The 21,610-nt window shown below is 39.5% G+C and overlaps 1 protein-coding gene across 2 annotated transcripts in view; it reads left to right on the forward strand.

Moving 5' to 3' along the window:
- Positions 1-21,610, forward strand: part of KITLG (KIT ligand) — an 82,928-nt gene that overhangs the window by 23,833 nt on the left and 37,485 nt on the right. For both annotated transcript variants that reach the window (XM_062203144.1, XM_062203145.1), the window contains exon 2: positions 10,862-10,975. In XM_062203144.1, the coding sequence (XP_062059128.1) occupies positions 10,862-10,975 (114 nt within the window). The remainder of the gene's footprint in view (positions 1-10,861; positions 10,976-21,610) is intronic.

A 21,610-nucleotide genomic window follows, 5' to 3' on the forward strand; every position in this document is an offset into this window, starting at 1 on the left:
TCTTGATCTGCTCATTCACTTCCCAAATGTATGCAAGAGCAGGAACTGGGCCAGGCTGAAGCCAGGAGCCCGTCTCCTACCTCGGTGGCAGGAATCTGCTACCTCCCAAGATGAGCATTAGCAGGAAGCTGGAGTCGGGAGTGCTGCTGGAATGAAATAATGTATACTGTGGAAGAAATTCACTTGATTAAAAGTAATAACAGCAAAGCTTGAACGCTCAGACCCTAGATTCTAAGCTGAGACACTTCTCCCTCCCAGAGATTTTCGCACAGGAGCAAAGCCTCTGAGCTCACCTGGCTCTCATTAGCCACAGGTAAGTTGTTCTCGATTTCCAGGCTATTTACACAAAAGAAATGCTTAGTTCATCGTTTTTGCCCTACTCTTTCAAAGCGGTCTTTTCCCTTCTACCTTGACTGAGGTGATCTTTCCAGCCCTTCCAGGTACTCATATTACTCTCTTCTTTTATTTCTCTTTTTTGTCCAATAGTGCACCCTTGAGCTTGCCTCACACTCCTTCACGTCTGGTCCACGCACCACGGTCTGACTTCAGTGCCATCACTCCATCAGGGAGCGCTGCCCTCCTCAAGGTCAGCTCCATTAGTGATGCTTCACTAACCATCACGTTGACATCTTTCAGTGCTGGTTTTGGTCCTTGGACTCTCACTTTAGCTCATTTTCTGATGGCTGCAGTACCCCGCAATCAACTGACACGCCTTTCTGGTATCGGCTTCTTATGTTCCCATCTGCCACGCACTGGCTCATGGGAGCACATCCTCCCGCTACAGTGGTTTCCTATAAGCTTCTGGGTGGTAACTCCAGACTCCAGCCTCCCCAGCCACCACTTCTCTGCATCTGGTTCAGCGAATAGCACCCCATTTCCAGTCACCCAAGTTAGAACTGGAAGTCATCTGTGACTCTTGCCCTTTCCCCACCCACTGCTTGTCAGTCCTCAAGACCTCGTATTCTACTTCCATATCCTCTTGAACTTGGCCCATTTCTCCCCTCCTCATCCTTTGCTCTGGATGACTTTGTGCCCTCCCAAGTGGCTCCTGCCCCCAGGCTTGTTGCCCCTGCCCCTTTCCCCACCAATCCCGTCCTGCATTCTGATGGCTGATAAACTTTCAAAACTAAATCAGATCTTGACAGTCCCCTGCTTAAAATTCCTCAAGGGCTCCATACTGCTTTAAGATAAAATCAAAATCAATTAGCAAAGTTGGGAGGGCCTCTGCATGCCTTTCTAGCCTCATGCATTTTTGTTTTTTTCTTAAAACTCACTTCCGTGGGCACCTGCTACTTTCTCTATCAGGGGTCTTGCCCCAGCTTCCTTTGACCTGGCCACCTCCTACTCACCTTTGAAGAAGCTTCTCCTCCCAGAAGCTGAGCCCCTTTCTATTCCCCTCCGCAGGTCACCTCCCACACTTTCCCTCTTTCAGACAGTCCCAGCTCCCTATGGTCTGTAGTAGTTTGACCTTCTGGGGGCGAACAGCCCTATCCTGCCTGTCTTTATCTTAGATCCTTGTCAGGTCTTGTACCCATGTTTGTTCAGGACGTGTCTCTTGGCGTGATGCTGTTAGAAGTCGGAAAGCACCCTATGTTATTTTTTATTAGAAAGAATAACATCACTTTATTTGGGGATTTCTTCCTTCCTTCTACCTATGTAACATTTTTAAAAAGCTGCAGCTAAGTGCACCGTGGTCTACCTCCATTGCTTGTTCACTTCAGCCTGGTAGGGACTTGCTGCTCTGATTTCAATTAGAGTCTGACTCAGTGAGAGGTGCCTGCCTGTGTGCCTTCCAACACACAGATATTTTAAATAAAATTTATTAGTTCATTAAATATAAATGAAATCAGTTTAATTATCTCACTAGCCTAGTATTTTTCTTTCCAGTCCCATGGAGGTCATGGCAATGTACTTAACAGGGTGCCATAAGGAAGTTACTTACTTTCTCTAAATCGTGTTTTCTCACCTGTGCGATGGGATAATATCTACCTGGTTGATGGCAGTGCTGCATGAAATTCTATCTGTAAACCGCTCATACTAGGTGTGACCCTTACACGTCCATATAGGCTGAGTGACTTCCCCTTTAAGCAACATTTACGTGTAGAACAAGGACAGACGTCAAAGGGTGGTTTTCCCCCATTTTTCTTTTTAACAAATTGATTATCTTAAAATCCTTAAATTCTCCTTTTTGTTGAAGCCATTCTGTGCCTCATTACATGAAACAATTCCTTTCTAGGATGTCCAATTTTATTCTAAGTTCACCAGATATTTTAGTTAATCACACATAGTGTAAATGCTTTATTTGCTCCACAAAAGGATCTGCATAGAAAGATATAGAATAACTGGAAGATTTTAGTGTAGCTCTTTGGACTTCAAGCTGGTTTGAGTTTCACTGTCATCCTGTTAACACCTGCTTTACTGTTAGCAGTAAAGTTTAAAAAACAAATCTTCTAAATGTTTCTACTGTCCCTTTGCGAATATTGGACAGCCATTAGAAAAGAATTTGGGTCTGCTGTAGTGTGATTAGATATTTTCTATATAATGTTAACAATACATTTTTAAGCAGAAAAATTGAAAAACATCATACAGAACAAAATGAAAACTGCATTGTTGGTTTATTTCAAGATTATTTTGGAAGGCTATGGTTCAGGCGACCTCAAAAGACCTGAACTCAGGACTAATTACTATACCTGAACCTTGGTAACTTGCTTTCCTGGCTCTGGGTAACTGAGCCCATTGGCTTTCTTCCAAAGCACATTTGGGCTACAAGGGAACTGCCTGCTTCGATAACTGGCATGCAAGATTAAAGAGAAGATGAATGTTGTTTTTGGCAGCAGCTGCTGTTTTGTTCAGGGCAGTTCTAATACCATTTTGTAGGTCTGTGCATAAAGAACACAAACGACATTGCATCTCCTGTGTGACTCTGTGAAGCCTCTAAGTGGACACTGGTAATGTATATCTTAAAATAGCTTCTCACCTACATAGAGGAAAAAGGAGCCCTTTTTTGGTTTGTTTTTTAAAAAAGAGGCTTTTTCACAAGTTTAGAGCATTGTGATGTTCTGATTTCCTGGACAGCATATGTTCCCCTGAGGTTCTGGCGTTGCGTGTGTGTTAATTTCTACCAAAGGAAAGTCTGCAGTGTGATGGCTATGTTATAACACATGTTGAGATCTGGTAAGTAGGTTCCTGCAGGGGGACATTGCAGCTCCTGTTCTTGGGATGTGGCTTTTTACTGTAAGGAAAGCTCGCTGTTCCACAGGGATTGGTTGGGTGATTGGGTGAATAGTCCATTGGAATCTGCTGACGTTGGTTCTCAACAAAAATAAGAATTAGGTAAGACCTTTGTCTTCTGAGACCCCAGCCTCATCTTGTGACTCTTTTCATCCTCCTTTACGTACCTTTGCAGTACCATCTGCTGCTCTTAAAACATGCTCCAAGAAACGCACCTGCTATAGCTGTCATTTACAACTGACTATAAATTTTAGTCCCTATTACTTCTCTCAATCAGGCTTACTTCTATTGCATGCTTTTTCTAACATGCAATGTAGTTTTTTGTTGTTGTTGTTGTTATGGTACATGCAGATTTATCATTGGTTTTTTATCGTGTAAATTATTGAAAGGCAACTTTTTTTTTAGTATATGTGCTGCCGAAGCGAGCACATGAAAGGCAACTTTTAACAGTGAAAGGGTTTTTGCAACTTTGTGTGTTGTGGGGAGTGTGGAGGACACTTTTGATGCATACCTCTAAAGAAAGGAATCAAGAACTGCCAACAATAAGATTAATGTGTCTGTGCAGTGAAAGGTTATCTTAAAAGAAGAGGTTATCACACAATGAGCGTGACCTAGAGAGAAAAGTCGTACAATCCTAAAACAAAGTAGCCAAAGAAAAATATCATATGCAGATGCAGAGAATGTTACAGAGAGAAAAACAGTGTGGTGGTCACCCAAACTGAAAAGATACAATTGAGAGCAGAAGTCCCAAACACAGGGACATTTTGCTTCAGCATTTTATCTCTGCGTTGGGATGTGCGTGCGTGTGTGCACACGCCCACGCATGCAGGCACCCGTTTCTTCTTGCTGGAGTTTCCAGAAGTTGGAAAAAGAGGAAGACAGACAGCAAGTGAAGAGAAATATTTTGTTGGTATATTAGAACGTTTCACTTATTTGGAAATCAACTGTTTAGTCACTGAATCTATTCTAAACATGGTTGAGACCTAAGAAATACATGGACAAAAGATATCTGAATCCCAAATCAGTGTGAAAATGCCCTCATACAGAAGGGCATACTCTTATTCCATAGTGGACAGATATTTCACAACAGAATATTTAGCCCATAAATACAATTAGAAAAACTGTCAATTGGAAAAACTGAATTTAAAAAAAATAAAGGTCACACCCTTTGTTCATGGAAGATTTACTCTATAAAGTCCTTTCTCAGATGGTTTTATTCAAACATTTCTGAGGCCCTTTTTTCTCCCTGGTTTCCTAGCCAATCCAAAGCTCGTAAATTACCCACCAAATAATTGCATAGCACTACAGTTTGAATAGTTTTTCATTTGATTCGCATCACTAGTTCATGAAGTGGACAAGGCAAAGGTTTTTCTTACTCTCATTTTGTAGGCTGATAAACAGATACTCAGGACATTAACTTGCTTGTTTGAGGTCACATAGTAAGAGGCTGAGACTTTCTAGAAGATCTGTGTTCTGCCCATGGTTTCCAAAAGTATGTTTATTTTTTTTTTTTTGCCCTTGGAAACCATTGTTCCAACAAAATCTCACTAAGCATCATGAACAAAAAAAAAAAAAAAGACTGTGCTTAAAATAGGGGTTGAGGACCAAGAATTCTGTTAGGGACAGTTCACATTCCTCACCCAAAAGGGCTTGAATACTAGAGTATACCATTCATATACTACTAATTGGCTTATCAGAAAGTATGGTTAATGATTTCTGTTTTATTTTTCTATTGCTTCAAATTACCACAATTTAGTGACTTAAGACAGTACACATTTGTTATATTATGGTGTGGGGTACCAGTAGTCCAAAGTATGGTGTAGTTGGCCAAAATCAAATTGTCAGTGAGCTATCCTCTACCGAAGGCCCTAGGGGAGAATCTGTTTCCTTTCCTATTCCAACTTCTAGAAGCCACCTCCATGTTTAATGGCAGCAATGGCAAGTTGAGTCTCATGTCACAGCTCTCTGACTCCTTTCAGTATTGTATGTTTCTCTGAACACAGCTGGGAAAGATTCTGTTTTTTAATGACTCAGGTGAAAGGGATAGGGGGGCTGGCACTGTGGCACAGCGGGTTAACACCCTGACCTGAAGCGCCGGCATCCCATATGGGCACCAGTTCTAGTCCCAGCTGCTCCTCTTTTGATCCAGCTCTCTGCAGTGGCCTGGTAAAGCAGTGGAGGATGGCCCAAGGCCTTGGGCCCCTGCACCCGCATGGGAGACCCAGAAGAAGCTCTTGGTTCCTGGCTTTGGATTGGCACAGCTCCAGCCAATGGACCAGTGGATGGAAGACCTCTCTCTCTGTCTCTACCTCTCTCTGTAACTTTTTCAAATAAATAAATCTTTAAAAAAAAAAAAAAAAAGAAAAAGAAAAAGATAGGGCCTTGAGAATCCAGAATGGTCATCCCACATTTATGTCCTTAACCTAATCACTCATGCAAAGAACATCTTGCCACATAAGGCAATGTATTCACTAGTTCCAAGAATTCAGACATTGGGCATCTTTGGGGTGGTTATTATCCTACTGCAAACTGCAAGCTCTCAGGATGCCATGGACGGTTTTTATCATCAAGGCTACAGAAGGCTAGAAATGGGCAATTTGGCAGTAAAGGTATCTTTGTGAGAATGACCTAAAATCTGGTAGAAACAAGAACACTAAGAAACAAAGCTAAAATAAAAATTTTAAAACAGTCTTTCAATTAAGTACAGTAATTTTGAACTATTTGGAGGAGGATAGTCACAACCTTGAGCTTCTTTGCAAGTCTTCCTTTTATTTGATGAATTTGCATAACTAAATAAAAGTTCTCACTGTTAAGGAACTCAAGGACAAGTGTGGACCATATGCAAAGGCAATTCAAAAATTCCTGGAAAGTAAAATTAAAAGTTTACTTTTATAGAAAAAAATTTGAAAACTATGCCAAATTCTTTTCTTTTTTTTCTTTTTTTCTTTTTTTGACAGGCAAAGTTAGACAGTGAGCAAGAGAGACAGAGAGAAAGGTCTTCCTTCCATTGGTTCACCCCCAAAATGGCCGCTATGGCTGTGCTGATCTGAAGCCAGGAGCCAGGTGCTTCTCCTGGTCTCCCATGCAGGTGCAGGGCCCAAGCACTTGGGCCATCCTCCACTGCACTCCTGGGCCACAGCAGAGAGCTGGACTGGAAGAGGAGCAACCGGGACAGAGTTCGGCGCCCAGACTGGGAGTACTGGCGCTGCAGGCAGAGGATTAGCCTAGTGAGCCATGGCGCTGGCTGCCAAATTCTTTTCATAATATGCATTTCCTATAAATTTTTTGAAGTACTCTTGCATTGGAACCATTTCTATACTGGAGAATTAATGCTGAAACTCTTCCATTAAACTCTGCTTCTCACCCCTCTACTGAGAATCCAGATGAAGGCAACCTCAGCCCAGCTCTGCAGAACTCTCAGTATTTCTACCTTGATTGATCCTCGCTTTCAGTGTTTGGCTATGCCAAAATGAAATAGCACATTATACTAAGTGGGAGATATTCCTTAATGATAGTGAAACACATGCAAAATTAAATTACAGTCTGAGATTATTGGTAATACTATTATAGTAGAGTGCATCAAGACAGACACAGAGCTATTTGAATTTTTCAGAGCTATTTGAATTTTGCTGTTAGCACCAATTTAAGCACTGAGCAAATAGATTTTATAAGATGAGCCAAATCAAATCTTGAAAGATAGAAGTATTTAACTGATACAAAAAAATTAATGCTGCCCCAAGGAAAATTATTTTTCAATTATTATAGCAGTCTGTGTTAATATATTTAAAGAAACTTTTAAAAGGTATAGAGTAAAAATTATTATAATTAGAATGATATGGCATGGAATATGGAACAAACTTGTCTCCATATGCTGGATATTTACAGAATTATTGAAGGTTTGGAGATCTGCCATTGAAGTCGTCGCAAAGGATCTTACAGATTTATGAGAGTGCTCGGATGGTTCATATCCTAATTTTACCTCTCAGACATCACTGAATCCCTCTATACCTCAATTTCTTTAAATCATTAAAATTTGGGTCAATGAAAGTTAAACTTTGTTATTAGATATGTAAGATGTTTGATACATAGTAAATGTTCTATAAATTTAGCTTTATTCACTATTGCTCCAAAACAATAAAACACCCCAACATCTGCACTCACATTCAAATGCCTTGTCTTAAAATATTGATATTTGTCTTCCTATTGAAAGCCATTCACGCTGCTTGAGAATTCCCTCTCGCCCCTTCTTGTCTACTCAAGTTTCCTGTCTTCTGACCAATGTATCCAGCTGCTCCCTCCTACTGGATCATTCCCCGTGGGAACATGGACATCCGGGTATTTCTGTCGTCTGACAAATAGAACTCCCTTCACTCCCAGTTCCTTGCTAGGAGCCTCCCCATTCTGTTGTCATGTATGTCTTTGTTTATTTGCTCCCCTTTGAAGGAATACTCTTCAGAGCTTCTGGTTCTGGTTCTCTCACAGCTGTTTAAGCCTACTTTACATTGGCATTTTCCCTTTCTGTTTCAATAGAAATACTCTTGTTCATGTCACCAGTGACTTCCATGTTGCTAAATGCAGTGGTCAATTCTCAGATTCTCAGTCCTCATCTTATGTGACTTATTAGCAACACTTGATGTAGTTTGCCCTTCTCCTTAGCACAGTTTCTTTCTTTCTTTTTTTTTTTTTTTTTTGACAGGCAGAGTGGATAGTGAGAGAGACAGAGACAGAGAGAAAGGTCTTCCTTTTTGCTGTTGGTTCACCCTCCAATGGCCGCCGCGGCCAGCGCATCGCGCTGATCCGAAGCCAGGAGCCAGGTGCTTCTCCTGGTCTCCCATGCGGGTGCAGGGCCCAAGCACTTGGGCCATCCTCCACTGCACTCCCGGGCCACAGCAGAGAGCTGGCCTAGAAGAGGGGCAACAGGGATAGAATCCGGTGCCCCGACCGGGACTAGAACCCAGTGTGCCGGCACCAGAAGGTGGAGGATTAGCCTGTTGAGCCACGGCGCCGGCCAGCACAGTTTCTAAGAAGTGGTTTTCTCCTCCTTCCTTGCCTTCTCTCTCTGGGCATCCTCAGCGTATTCTAACTCTTCTGGCCCTCTTAAGCTTGGAACATGTACGATGCTCAGTCCTTTGTTCCTTCTTTTACTTACCCTCATTCCTTTGATGATCTCATGCACTCTTTTGCTTAACGGCTCATTTATTTATTGAAGGTTATCTTATTGCTCTATAGAACCCAAACCTGCATTATAAATCAGTCAAGTATCCTGACCTAGTTTCATAACTGGAATATCTCAATGATTTTTCATATTTAGCATCCTCAAAATGTAACTCCTGACCTTTGTTCCTCCATCTACCGCATACCACTCAATGACAACACCACCCTTGTAGTTGTTCAGGCCAAAATCCGTGGGGGTGTCCTTGACTCTTCCTCTCAGCTCACACTCCCATGTGTTTAGATTCAGGGACGCCTAAGGATCTGATCCTCCCTGTGATACTTCTTGCAAGAAGAACTCAAGAAACTCAAAAGGTAGACCTATACTCAGCCAACTAAACTGATCAGGGAGCAGAGTAAGCATCAATATGTCCTTTATTATTGAGACTGGTACTAGTAGGAGAATAGCTTCTCTAGATTATGAATGGACTCTTGATCACATACCCCTTCCGGCTATCTAACCAGCCAACTATGAGCTGAAGGAGTGGTCCTGCCTACCCAATGTCATCTGTCAGTGCCACACACACCTCAAGTGTGCAGTGATTTGCAGACATTAGAGGTAATTTGGGAGTCATGAGACATCTGCTCTGTTGGCGCTGTACTTGCTGTTTTGCTACTTGCTGTTTGTCCTGAATCTGTTCTTAATGCCCAGTAGTATACTGGGTGTTGAGCGAAGCCGTGGTGGCTCATGAGTATGGCTGTCAGTCTGAACCTAAGATCACTGCTGCTAATATAAGGGTAAGTTTAAAACATAAGTTTATTTTGGTGCAAAGACAATGGATTTATAATCTGGTTCCTTTTAACAAGTGGCTAGCTACATAAATAAGAGATTTCTAGTCAAGTACATCTGGGCTTTTGTATAATTTTAAGATACTGTAGATAAATGTTAGCTCATAAGAAAACTTCGCCTACTTTAAAATATTTTCACATATCCATACTTTTGCTTCTGCTATTTATTTTCCCAGGAATACTCATCCCTTGTTTGTCACCTCCTGCTTGTCCTCCAAAATCTCTTCGCTTTTCTTGGCAGTGTCTTCCTGCCACAGATCCTCCCCCTTAAGGTTAATTGATTAACTACTTCCTCCTCTGTGTTCCCCAAGCATTTATCATAGGGTGTGGATGTTGTTGGTTTCCCTGTCCTTGAGTTTCAAGGGCATCTTCATCATCTTTGTTTCTATAGTGACTGGCATGGTCCCTGTTTCATCATACCCATTCAATAAATGATTACTGAATGAAAACATTAGAATGTATCTAATTACCTTGGCCATAGAGTTATCCAGCAAATAAATAAGGACTTTTTATATGCAAGGCATGTGTTACATGTTGTAAAGATACTGAAAAAATAAGACACTTGCATTCTTAAAACTCTACCGTGTGGGAGTAGCATTGTGGCACAGTGGGTTGAACTGCCACCTGTGACACCAGCATCTCTTATGAATGGGGGTTCAAGTCTCAGCTGCTTGACTTCCAATCCAGCTCCCTCCTAATGTGCCTGGGAAGGTAGTGGAAGATGACCCAAGTATTGGGGCCCTGTCTCCCATGTGGGAAACCCAGGTGGAGTCCCTGGTTGGATCAATCACAGCTGCTTTGGACATTTGGAGAGTGAACCAGTGACTGGATGATCTCTCTCTCTCTGTCTCTGTCTCTTCCTCTCTAACTGCCTTCAAAATAAATCTTTAAAAGAACCCAAACCTCTATAGTGCTATAATCAGGAAAAATATATCATAGATAAAAATATAATACATGGTAGAAAAATGTTATTTTCTAAGAGGTGGTGAGATGACTTCCTGCTAGGGTTCAAAAATATCTTCCTAATGGTTAAGGAAATGTGTTTCCTTTATTAACTGGCTAAAAAAAAAAAAGTGATCCAAAACAATAATTTCTTTGATGTCTAAGATATTAGATCAAATTCTTAGCTCTAAAGATATGCCCCTCTTTTCACTTTATTGTGATGGACTCTCTTGGGCTATTGGATTAAAGTACTGCTCAGGGGTTTTGCTGCTACTTGCTGCGCATTCTATATTTAAAGTAGAAAAGGAAAGATTCTTCTGGTGCCTTAAGGTATGAATTTTATGCATTCCCTAGTTTTTAGAAGTCACCCTAACTGATGAGTCTGTCACATGCTGCTACAAGTTCATTCTCAATTGCCATTAGGAAATTGGCTGTAGAAAGCTTTTTATAAAAGATAACAATAATGTCATTGAAAGAATAATTCAAACAAGATTTTACTTTAAGTTTTTTTCTTAATTTGGTGGGCATTGTTGAACTGCTTAGCATTTAATTGTATTTAAGGTAATAGTTGTTTTTAATATACAGTAGTAGATCGATTCTTTCCACATCAAGGCAGAAGCTGTCAATTATTTGAATGATTATGGGTTTTTACTGCTGGTCACTGAGAACTTTTTCTGTTTCCATTTAGACTTGGATTATCACTTGCATTTATCTTCAACTGCTCCTATTTAATCCTCTTGTCAAAACGAAAGGGATCTGCGGGAATCTTGTGACTGATAATGTAAAAGACATCACAAAATTGGTAAGTAAGGAGTGCTTTACCTAAGCCGTGATTCTTTTCTTTTACTTCTTTATCAAAGGTTTAGGTTTCTTTATGCCCCAAATTAGTATTGTTCTAAGATGAAGAAAGGAACTGTCAAGTTCCTCTCGAGGACGTGCAGGGAAACAGTTCTTCTTCAGGGCATGGAGAAAATGTTTGAAACATCAGCCCACTGTATACCACCACAGTGGTTTTGTTTCTTTACTGGTCTTTTCCCCTCATTTGCAGGCAGAGAAGGAGCCTGGTAAGGTCATGGTGTGCAGACTGGTAACTCCAATTATTCCGCAGTCTCTGTGGTGGGTTCCCCAGCTTGTCCTGTGTCCCCTCCATGGGCCTGCCTTCTCTTCTCTAGCAAGCCCAGCAGAGGAGAGCTGAGAAGGCCGTTCTCCCCTGCCCATCAGCAGCAAGTGCATGGCTGTCTGCTCCCTCAGTGAACATGGTTGGGGGAGCAATTTGTTGGCCAAATGTTGAGCAGACTCATCTCCCACTTTTCTACACTGGCATTCTCCCTCAACAAAAGGCGTATTACAGTGCTGCCCCTTAATCACTGCCACCTTCATGCATTGCTTTTCCCAATGCCTCTCCTGAGACAAACCACACAGATGGCATCAGAGGATGCTACTTCAAAAGGCTGGTAAAAAAATAGAATTAAAAGATACATTGTTTTTAGTGCAGGAAAAACTGAAATCCATGCATGCAAAGATTCCTGAAAAGTGTGCAAAAATGTTTATTATGGAAAAATTATATATGGATTTCAAAAATTTTTATACCAAAATAAATTTACCTTTTAATTCCATTTTCCATGAACTTTTTGAAGAATCTTCATACAGTATTTGCAATGCATTCTTCCAAACTCTCCTAATTGAGGGGACATTTTATGTGCTCATTTGGACTACCCAATGTGATTTCAGGATGAACAAATTTTGAGAAGAATTCTTGTAATTTTGTAGCTCAAAATAGCCACTTAGGTGGCTTTGCTTATTTCAGTATGGAGTAGAGAATGGAGCTATTGCAAGGATGGGGAAATACTGAGAGTTATAATATGGAGAAAAGAAAGGAAAGCCTGCTTGTTAAGATAATAGTGTATGGAACAGACATTTCTCAGAGGAAGACATACAAATGGCCAACAGTGAAAAAATTGCTTAACACCATTAATCACCAGGGAAATGCAAATCAAAATCACTGTGAGATTTTTACCTCACTCCAACTAGATTGTTATTATCAAAAAGACAAGAGATTATGAGAGCTAGTTCTCAGAAAAGAGAAACCTTACACATGGTTGGTCAGTTACTACTACAGCCATTATGAAAAAGAGTATAGGGGTTCCTCATAAAATTTAAAATAGAATGACTACATGATCCAGTGATCCCACTGCTGGCACTACCCAAGGGAAATGAGACCAGTCTGTCCAAGAGACATCTGTATTCCCATGTTAATTGCTGCACTATTCAAAATAGTCAAGAAGACTTTCCATCTACTGATGAATGGATAAAGAAAATGTGGCATAAATATGCACAATGGAGTACTATCCAACCATAAAACTGAATGAACTCTTAACATTTACAGTAACATGCATGGAACTGGGGGTTGCTATGTTGAGTGAAGTAAACCAAGTATAGAAAGACAAGTACTGAATAATCTCAATCAAATGTGGAATCTAAACTAGTTGATTTCATAGAAGTTCAGAGTATAGTGGTAGTTATCAGAGGCTGGGGAGAGTAGGCAGGCATTGGGGAGGGTTGGGGAAAAGTTATTTAATGGCTAATAAGTTATGATTAGATAGGAGTAAGAAGTCCTAAGGTGTCTTATTACATAGTAGGGTGACTATAGCTAATGATAATGCACTATCTATTTCTCTTTAAAAAACTAGAAAAAAATGATTTTGAATGTTTTTAACATAAAGAAATGTTAAATGTTCGAGGAAATAGGTATGTTTACTTGATTGGACATTACATAATACATACATGTATTGAAAAATCACACGGTACCCTATAAATATGTACAATTTTAACATGTTGGTTAAGAATTCTAAAGATTCTATACATGAAAAAAACAAGTATATGGAGAGGCTGCAATGTTCTCTGCCTTTATTTTACATTTCCTGGGTTTATTATGGCTTTATAGCAGAGCTTCAAAACAGAAATTCAATGTTATAGAAGTTTCTAGCTTACAGTCAATGCAGAATTAAACCCACACACATAAGCATGCACACACACATCACACTTTTTGCAGATTCCTTGGAAGCACACCCAAAGAATGTAGGTTTCAAAGCATCCTTGATGCCACAGCACAAGATGTATCAACCTGGCTTTTTGGGGGACTGGTGAGGAAAGCTATGCAACATTTGCCTACTATACACACAGCTAGGAGTTGTATATAGTAATGGGGGTGAGGGAGAAGTCTTCTTTTATATATAAAGATTTATTTTATTCACTTGAAAGACAGAGTTAAGGGATGCGATGTGTGTGTGGGGGAGACAGAAAGAGAAGTTCTCCATCCACTGCTTCACTCCTCAATTGGCTGCAATGGCCAGAGATGGGCCAGGGCAAAGTCAGGAGCCAGAGCCTCCTGCAGGTCTCTCATATGAGTACAGGGGCCCAAACACTTGGGCCATCCTCTGCTGCTCTCCCAGGTGCACGAGTAGGGAGCTGGATCAGAAGCAGTGCAGCTGAGACTAGAACATGTGCCCACATGAGATGCTGGCATCACAGGCAGTGGCTCTACCTGCCATGCCACAACGCCAGCCCTAGGAGAAGTCTTTTTTAAAAACATAGATCCTTTTTCTCAAGTGGCTTGTCCCTTTATGACCCAAGAAACAATACTAAAAAGGTAATATGTGTTTATATTCTAAATTTTGTATGTATCAGTAGAAGGAGTTCATTGGACTTTTGTTGAATGAATGAAGAAATGATGTGCTCCACTTTGGTGAGCATCACTTCACCTGTGTTCTTCACTGAACTTGCAGGTGCCAGGACTTTATTCCAAGAAACTGGTTTGATAAATGAATGCCTCAATGTCTCTGTGCAGTGGCGCCTTACTGTAGTGTAATATACGGGTCAGTAGTACCTAACCTTACAGAGTGGTTGGGAGGATTAAACAAGATGATAGAACAGTGCTTGAAAGATAGTAAATGCCTTCTAAATCTTAGCTATTCGTAGTGGTGATGTTTGCAGGCTCATAAAATACTGGAGCTCTAAGGGAAATTAGAGACAATCTCAACAAATCATTTTATCTATAAGGAAACTGTGACCCAAGAGGAGTGCCACTCAATTCCTGGTCCCATTAACCAGTGTTGTGTCATTTAGGGCAGTGGTTTTCAAACTTGCTTCTAGAGCCCACAAGCTGCTTCACTTTATTTCGATATCCAGATTTGTTTCCAGATATGATGTGACTTGAAACAATATTGAGCTCATGAATATATCTGGAGGGATAGGCATTTGCCGTAGGGTGTGAGATGTCATTTAAGAGACCCATTTCCCATGTTGGTGGGATGGGTACCCAACTTTGGTCCCTGATTCCAGCTTCCTGCTAATACAGACCTTGGCAGGCAGTAGTGATGGCACAGGTGGTTGGGTACCCATTGCAAAATAAGAAATCCAAAGTGAGTTCCTGATTCCCAGCTCCTACTTGGCCTAGTTTAGGCCATTGTGGACATTTGGGGAGTGAAACAGCGATTGGAGCTGTTCTGTCTCTGTCTCTGTCTCTCTCTTTGATTCTCAAATAAGAAAACATTTAATTTTAAAAGGAAAAGAGAAGAAAAAAGGCTTAAAAGCCATTGCTTTAAACCAGAGCCCTTAGAATATCATTTGAGCACCATCTGATGACAATCTTTGAGGATACTTATTCAAGGTACAGCTATAAGGGCACCACTGCACAAATATTGTATCTCAACTTTTGCAGTTGGGGTATAGGGACCTTAATGTTTCTGACCAGCATCTCACGTGATGCTTATGTGTATAGAAGTACCAGACTGCTTGGCCATAATGTTTGTAGTGTTGTTTCTTCTATACTAAGAAGAAACTAAGTATTCCAGCAATCAAACAGCAGCAAGGCTGACTGTTGAGTTTCATGGATACAGATAATCACAGCTTTTCTATAAAGAAGGGTAGGAATGAGCATCTTGATGAAAATGCAGAAAACTGGATAGTTTGAATACTAGCTCCACTGTTACCTGGCAGTGTGATCTTGGAAAAAAATCACTGAAATTTTCTGTGGTTCCATATCCTAATCTTTAAAAGAAGAACATGGACATGACCAAAGCTTCTTAGCTTGGATTCACATATTCCAAATGCTCACACATGGAACTCAGAATTGTGTCTGCACGTGTCTTTTGTCCATTTCTGGTGAGAGAGTATATAAGGAGTTTTCATCCCTTCTTGGAGAACTCGGTGACCTCAAAGAAGATAAGGACTAGGCAGAGCATTTTTGGAAGGCTTTTTCAGCTTATTTTATTCCATAATGTTCCTTCTCTAGGCAGTACCTCTTGGTGTAACTCAGTAATGCCTAGAGTAAAGGAGGTTCTATAGAGTGAGGGAAATGTATTTTGTAGACATAATCTTTGGTGCATTTTATTTGAGGGGAAGAAAGTGAGCTGCCAGTACACTTTTGACTTTGCTTATAATAATTTCTTTAACCAAAATGCAAAAGTCCTTTGCATTTTCTATCACTTCTGCCTTTGCATTAGGTGGCAACTTGCAACTTGCACTCTGCCCCAAAACCTTAACGTCTATTGCTTGGGGTGATTCTCGTGTCACAGAAGCACATGATTTATGGCTTTACAGTGTTTTTTTTTTTTTTTTTTAATTTCTTCTTGGACACTTTGTACTGCCCCTACAGTCCCCATGGTTTTTATTTGAAATCCTTCTGGTATGTTTACTCTGCACAATCGTTCATCTATTTACAGAACATTTTGCTTTGTTTCTAAAAAATGTTGCAGGACTTGTTTTAAATGGCAAACTCCAACCTACCTAAAGAAACGTGTCAAGTATCTGGGAAGAAGATGAATCAAACTTAAAAACTTATATCTATGGGATGGGTCACTTGCAGCTTTTGATAGTTTTAAGTATATATGTAAGTGGAAGACAAATACTGAACTTGGGCAAATTAGCTTCCCCAATGGGTTCTCCCTACTCTTTCCATCATCTGTGATGATATTTTCCCTCCATTTGAGGGAATTTAATCAAATGTAACTGTTACACTTTAAAATGCACTTTAAATGTCTTTTGAATAATGATTTGTCTATCTCAGAATGTTTTAGGGCAGGTTGCTATTCCATCTCCATCTTACTAAGATGAGATTACTCTGTCATTTCTAGGTCAGTACACTAATCAGCAGGATAGAATTAGAACAAAGGAATCCACAATTTTCCTAGTTTGTAGTAGACACTTCTTGTAAGTCTGTTCTATTAATACATGACTCATGGTAATTTATGTCAAAGGAGGTTACAAAAATATCCTCAGGTAGTTTTTCACACTTTGGATAATATTTGCTAATTCTGATTTTTATTCTTCTTCAAACAGAATCCCAGCTGCAGTAAAGTGAAATATTGGAGTCTCTGAATCGCTCCATTCCTAGATGAATACTAAGTTTTTTTCAAATGTAGGAGACTTTCATCATTTTCTTTTACCTTTGAAGAACAATAGTTTGATAGTTGACTATAATGATTATTGTAAAGTGATCTTTTTGTTAGTTTTCAATGCATGGTATTTTTAACTCTGTTCCTGAAAACCTAAAAAATTATTTTTTTCTTTCAAACTAGATTCAGGACTCAGCATTTAAAGAAAAGACAGAATTTTTATAAAAATTATCTAGGTGGCTTGCTATATTACTAAGCACATCATTCTTATCAGAAGAAAAATATTATTCTTTCTTTATGGGCTAAACCACTTGATATGTCTCCTAGTTTTTAGCTCTTTAAAGTAGTAGCTGTCTCCTTTAATTTTCTCAATCCTATGAAGTAATTGTTTTCACCCCCAGTTTACTGCTTGGGAAACTAAGTTAGTGATGTTTATTAACCTGACCATCTTTACCTGGGAAGTAGAAAGCTGAGTAGAGCTTTGAACTCATAACTACTTGTCTTTGGAGCACAAGAACACAGTTCATAATTTATAATGCTTTCTTGATACTTTGAGATGACAATTTTTACTGCACCTTACAAATTCTCATTGTAATGTATTGAATTTGATTTCCTGGGTAGTAGTTACTTTATCCTACTATGATTAGAAGGCTACTATATTTGTAGAAGTTCAGTTTTAGTGTTACTTAATTGGAATTGTCACCATAAGATTTATGTATGTGTCTTAATCCATTTTCTGGTGCTAATAACATAATACTACAGATTGTGTAAGTTATAAAGAAAAGTTTACTTTTGGTTCATTGTTCTGGTCCAAGACTGAGGAAACACATCTGGTGCTGGCCTTCTTACTGGCTTCATGTGGTGGAAGACAGAAAGTACATTAGAAATCTGGCCCAAACTGGCCTTTTTAGCAGACCAACTCTCTAGATAACCCTTTAACCCATTCAGCCGTTCATCCATTGATTACATAAATGGATTAACCTATTCATGAGGGCAGAGCCCTAATCACCTAGTAAGGATCCCAGCTGGTCCCACCTTAAGATCTTAAAATGAGGGTTAAATTTCGGCATGAATTTCAGAAGGGACAAACCATATCAAACCATAACACTTTGAAATAGACAAATAAAAAGTTTTTAATCTCTTCTGTTTGAAAGAAAACAAAGATTTCATTATACCTTTATTTAGGTGTTCTTCACTGAGAAAAGATGACCTAGAAAAGTTTCCTAAAGTTATCATCTTATTTCTTTAATCACAAATTGAGTTTATTTTTTTTTAAAGGGAGAATAAAAAAACCACCCAAGACCTTTAAAAACTAAAGCCAATTGACCTAATTAGTTAGAATTTTTAGCCAGCATTAATGAGAGATAATTTATCAAGAGTAACAAAAAAGCCAAAAGCTTTTTTCCTGTGTTACTGCTGAAGGCTGAACAATCAACAGTAACCTACTGTGCATGACTGAATTGTTAGGGTATTTCAAAAAGTTCTTGGAAAAAGTTGAATGATAAGTTTATTTTGTACAAAAATTTTGAAGTCCATGCATGTTTTTTTTTTTTTAATTTATTTAGTTATTTGAAAGTCAGAGTAAGAGTAGGAGAAAGTAGAGAGTGAGAGTGAGAGAGAGAGAGAGAGAGAGAGAGAGACAGACAGAGAGAGAGAGAGAGAGAGAGAGAGAGAGAGTGTGTTATCTATCTGTTAGCTCACTCCCCAGTTGGCCACAGTGGCCAGGGCTGGGCCAGGCCAAAGCCAGGAGTCAGGAGTTCCTCTGGGTCTCCCATATGGGTGCAGGAGCCAAAGCACTTGGATCATCCTCCACTGCTTTCCCAGGCATGTCAGCAGGGAGCTGGATCAGAAGTGGAGTAGCCAGGTCTTGAACCAGCACTAATATGGGATGCTGACATCGCAGGCAGCAACTTTACCCGCTACACCACAATGTTTTTTTATACCCAGCATGTTTTTTATAATACACATTTTCCATAAACTTTTTGATCACCTTTTATATGGTATGTAGACAAGTTTCAAACATTTTTTCCTCTACAACCATGATTCTTAAACTTGACTATATCTGATGAGAATGAAAACTATGGACTCTTTCCATAGAAAGGTTCAAATATGCACAACATTTTATATTAGCTGTCAGAGGATTCATGAGTCAGTACTGTATTTTGATGCCTCCCCTGGAGTTGGGAGAGACAACTGAGAATATTAAGGGTCTTGCTGCAAATATCAAGTCATTGTTTATTTCATGAAACAGGAACTTCAGTGATATTTGCACCATGAGTTCCAAAGATTTTAGATCAGTGCTCCAGAGAGGGAGTTAAGTGTTCTGACTTTGAGTTCTTTTCCTCCTGATCCAAGTACCTGCAGGGTATGGTGTGCAGCCAGTGCCAGTCTGGTTTGCAGAGACTTTTCCTTGGCTCAGTTTCCAGTGTTTCCGAATGTTGTTGTCTTATGCCTTTTGTTCTTGTATCACTGAATGTGGCCAATCCTCAGAACATCTAAAGAAGATAGCAAACAGAGCCCATCTGGTAAAGTTATCTCATAATCAAATAACTTGTTTTTGTACTTTTTTACATTTTACAACCTTCTGCACTGCAAATCACAGCTCATTGGAATGATTTATTTAGTCTTTGGTACAATTTCCTGCTAATTAGATTCTATTTTTTTCCACCCTGAACTTAGTTTAATAGAATAGATTTGATTTTAAAATATGTAGTCTTAGTTACTTACCCATTTAATTCTTCTATCAGGATACCTCACTGGAATCTAGACCGGGTTCTTGATTTGCTAGCTTCCAGTGTGTGTGTGAATAGTTCACACATATGCATCACCTTTCTAATGCTCTTCTAACCATTGCCCTGTCTCCCTTTTTTCTTTGCTCCAATCTATCCTTCTAGAATAATCTTCCTAACCTTGTCATCACATTTTTTTTCCTGCTTAAACACAATCAGCGTTGCCCTACTGCTTATATGAGAAAATCCAACCAGACTGAGTTTTAGGTAATTATCTAGTTCACTGCCTTTATTTTGCATACAAGGAGTTGATGTTCCACAGAACTGATATGATGAATTTAAAGCAAAAGTAACTTCTTGTAGGGTTCTGGTGCGAGAAGTGTCCCTACCCCATACCGTGACTTCCCCTTGGATCTCCTTTGCTTTACGTTGACTTTTCTGACATGTTTCTTGCCTCTTACCTGTTCTTCTTAAAACACAATGAACTTTCTTATTTATTTGCCTTTGTGTGTGACTATTCTCCATTTAGAATGTCCAACTCTCTTGAATTTAATAGTAATAGAAATCCATGGCCATTCAACACCACACCTAAGCATTTAGTATTTTACATGTGTTATTTCATCTCCTAAATCCTCTAGTTAAATTATATTATATTTCCCACCTTATACATGTGGAAATTGAAGCTAAAGTAGTTGAAGTAACTTGCCCAAGGACTGTTAGTCCTCTGCTAACTCAGAGGACTAACAGTCTGTCTCCAGAAACTATGCTGTTGGCCCCTACCTGAAACTTAATTACTAAAGAACATCTTCCAAGTTTCAAGCCCAAGGTTCCTCTACTCTATAAAACTTTCTGCAATGATAAATATACATCAGAGAATGAAATCTCCCTCAAGGTTATTTGTGCTTTCTGAATAATATTCAACATACTATAAGTACTTAGGAAGGTAATACAATAATTCACAAAGTGACCATAAATACCTATAACTTGACTTCCCAGGTTCTCTTCCAAGTGTATTTGGAAAGCAACCAATTAAAACAAAGCAAGAAAGAAAGGAGAACTGCTGTGTAGATGAGCCTGAGATCGCATCCTGCTCCTACCAGTTATTCCTGATGCCTGTACCCGTGCAGGCACTAGTTAGCTTCTAGCCTCCTTGTGCCCATTTGTAAAATAGGGCTAGGAAGATATACCTCATGGGATTTCAGAAGAGACTTACATTAAAATGTGTTATAAGTTGTAAAGCATTTTTCAAAAAGAGTATTGTTTCTCAGTCCCACCAGAAATTAAATATCTGCAAATCAGTTTAATGCAGCAATACAACCCTTAAGTGGCACTGTGTAGGAACTTCAGTGTATTGTCAAAGGTCTTCTTGTACATTTCTTTGATTTTTTAAATGAACTTTTTGTCTATAAATTGCTTATAAAATGGAATTAGCTATCATACCCCTTACATAATCCTGCTTTTTAGATATATACACCTATATTTTATAAATATCAATTCAAGGGGCTGGCTCTTTGGCATAGAAGGCTAAGCCTCTGCCTGCAGTTCTGGCATCCCATGTGGCCACCAGTTTGAGTTCCGGCTGCTCCACTTCAGACCCAGCTCCCTGCTAATGTGCCTGGGAAAGCAGCAGAACGTGGCCCAAGTCCTCGGACTTTTGCACCCATATGGGAGACCTGGAAGAAGCTTCTGGTTCCAGGCTACGGAGTGGACCAGCAGATGGAACATTCTCCCTCCCTCTTTCTCTCTCTCTCTCTCTCTCCCCCTTCTCTTTGTATTTCTGCCTTTCAAATACATAAAATAAATCTTTAAATAAGTAAATATTAATTCAATTGATCCTTATTTGCATTTTTAAATGATGGTACCTCAAAATGTTCATGGGAAAATGGAATGAAAAGATGTTTATTTGGGTACAGAAATGTCTGAAATCAATGCATATGAGGGATTCTCAAAAAGTTCATGGAAAATGTATATTATGAAAAAACAAGTCATGGATTTCCAAATTTTGTAGTGTCCTTATAAACTTTTCATCATTGCAGAAAGTTTTATAGCATGAGGAGGGATGATGCTGCAGACTCACAAGTGGGAAATACCCGAGATGTGTATCCAGGGAACAGATGAAAATGTTTAGTGGAGCAAAGAGACAAAGGAAGCCCTGCATTCTTAGTCTAGACTTAACACCTAGTGGCCTTTGGTCAAGTCAAATTACTTGGCCTCTTTGAGCCTCCATTTCTTTTTAACCTGTCCAGTAGAATGCATCAGCAGCATCTAAGGATTGGATGTTATAAAGCAACTTAAGCCTTAGTGAGCATAGTG

The sequence above is a fragment of the Lepus europaeus genome, chromosome 10 (assembly GCF_033115175.1).
Source record: "Lepus europaeus isolate LE1 chromosome 10, mLepTim1.pri, whole genome shotgun sequence".
In the NCBI taxonomy this organism is placed as follows: domain Eukaryota; kingdom Metazoa; phylum Chordata; class Mammalia; order Lagomorpha; family Leporidae; genus Lepus; species Lepus europaeus.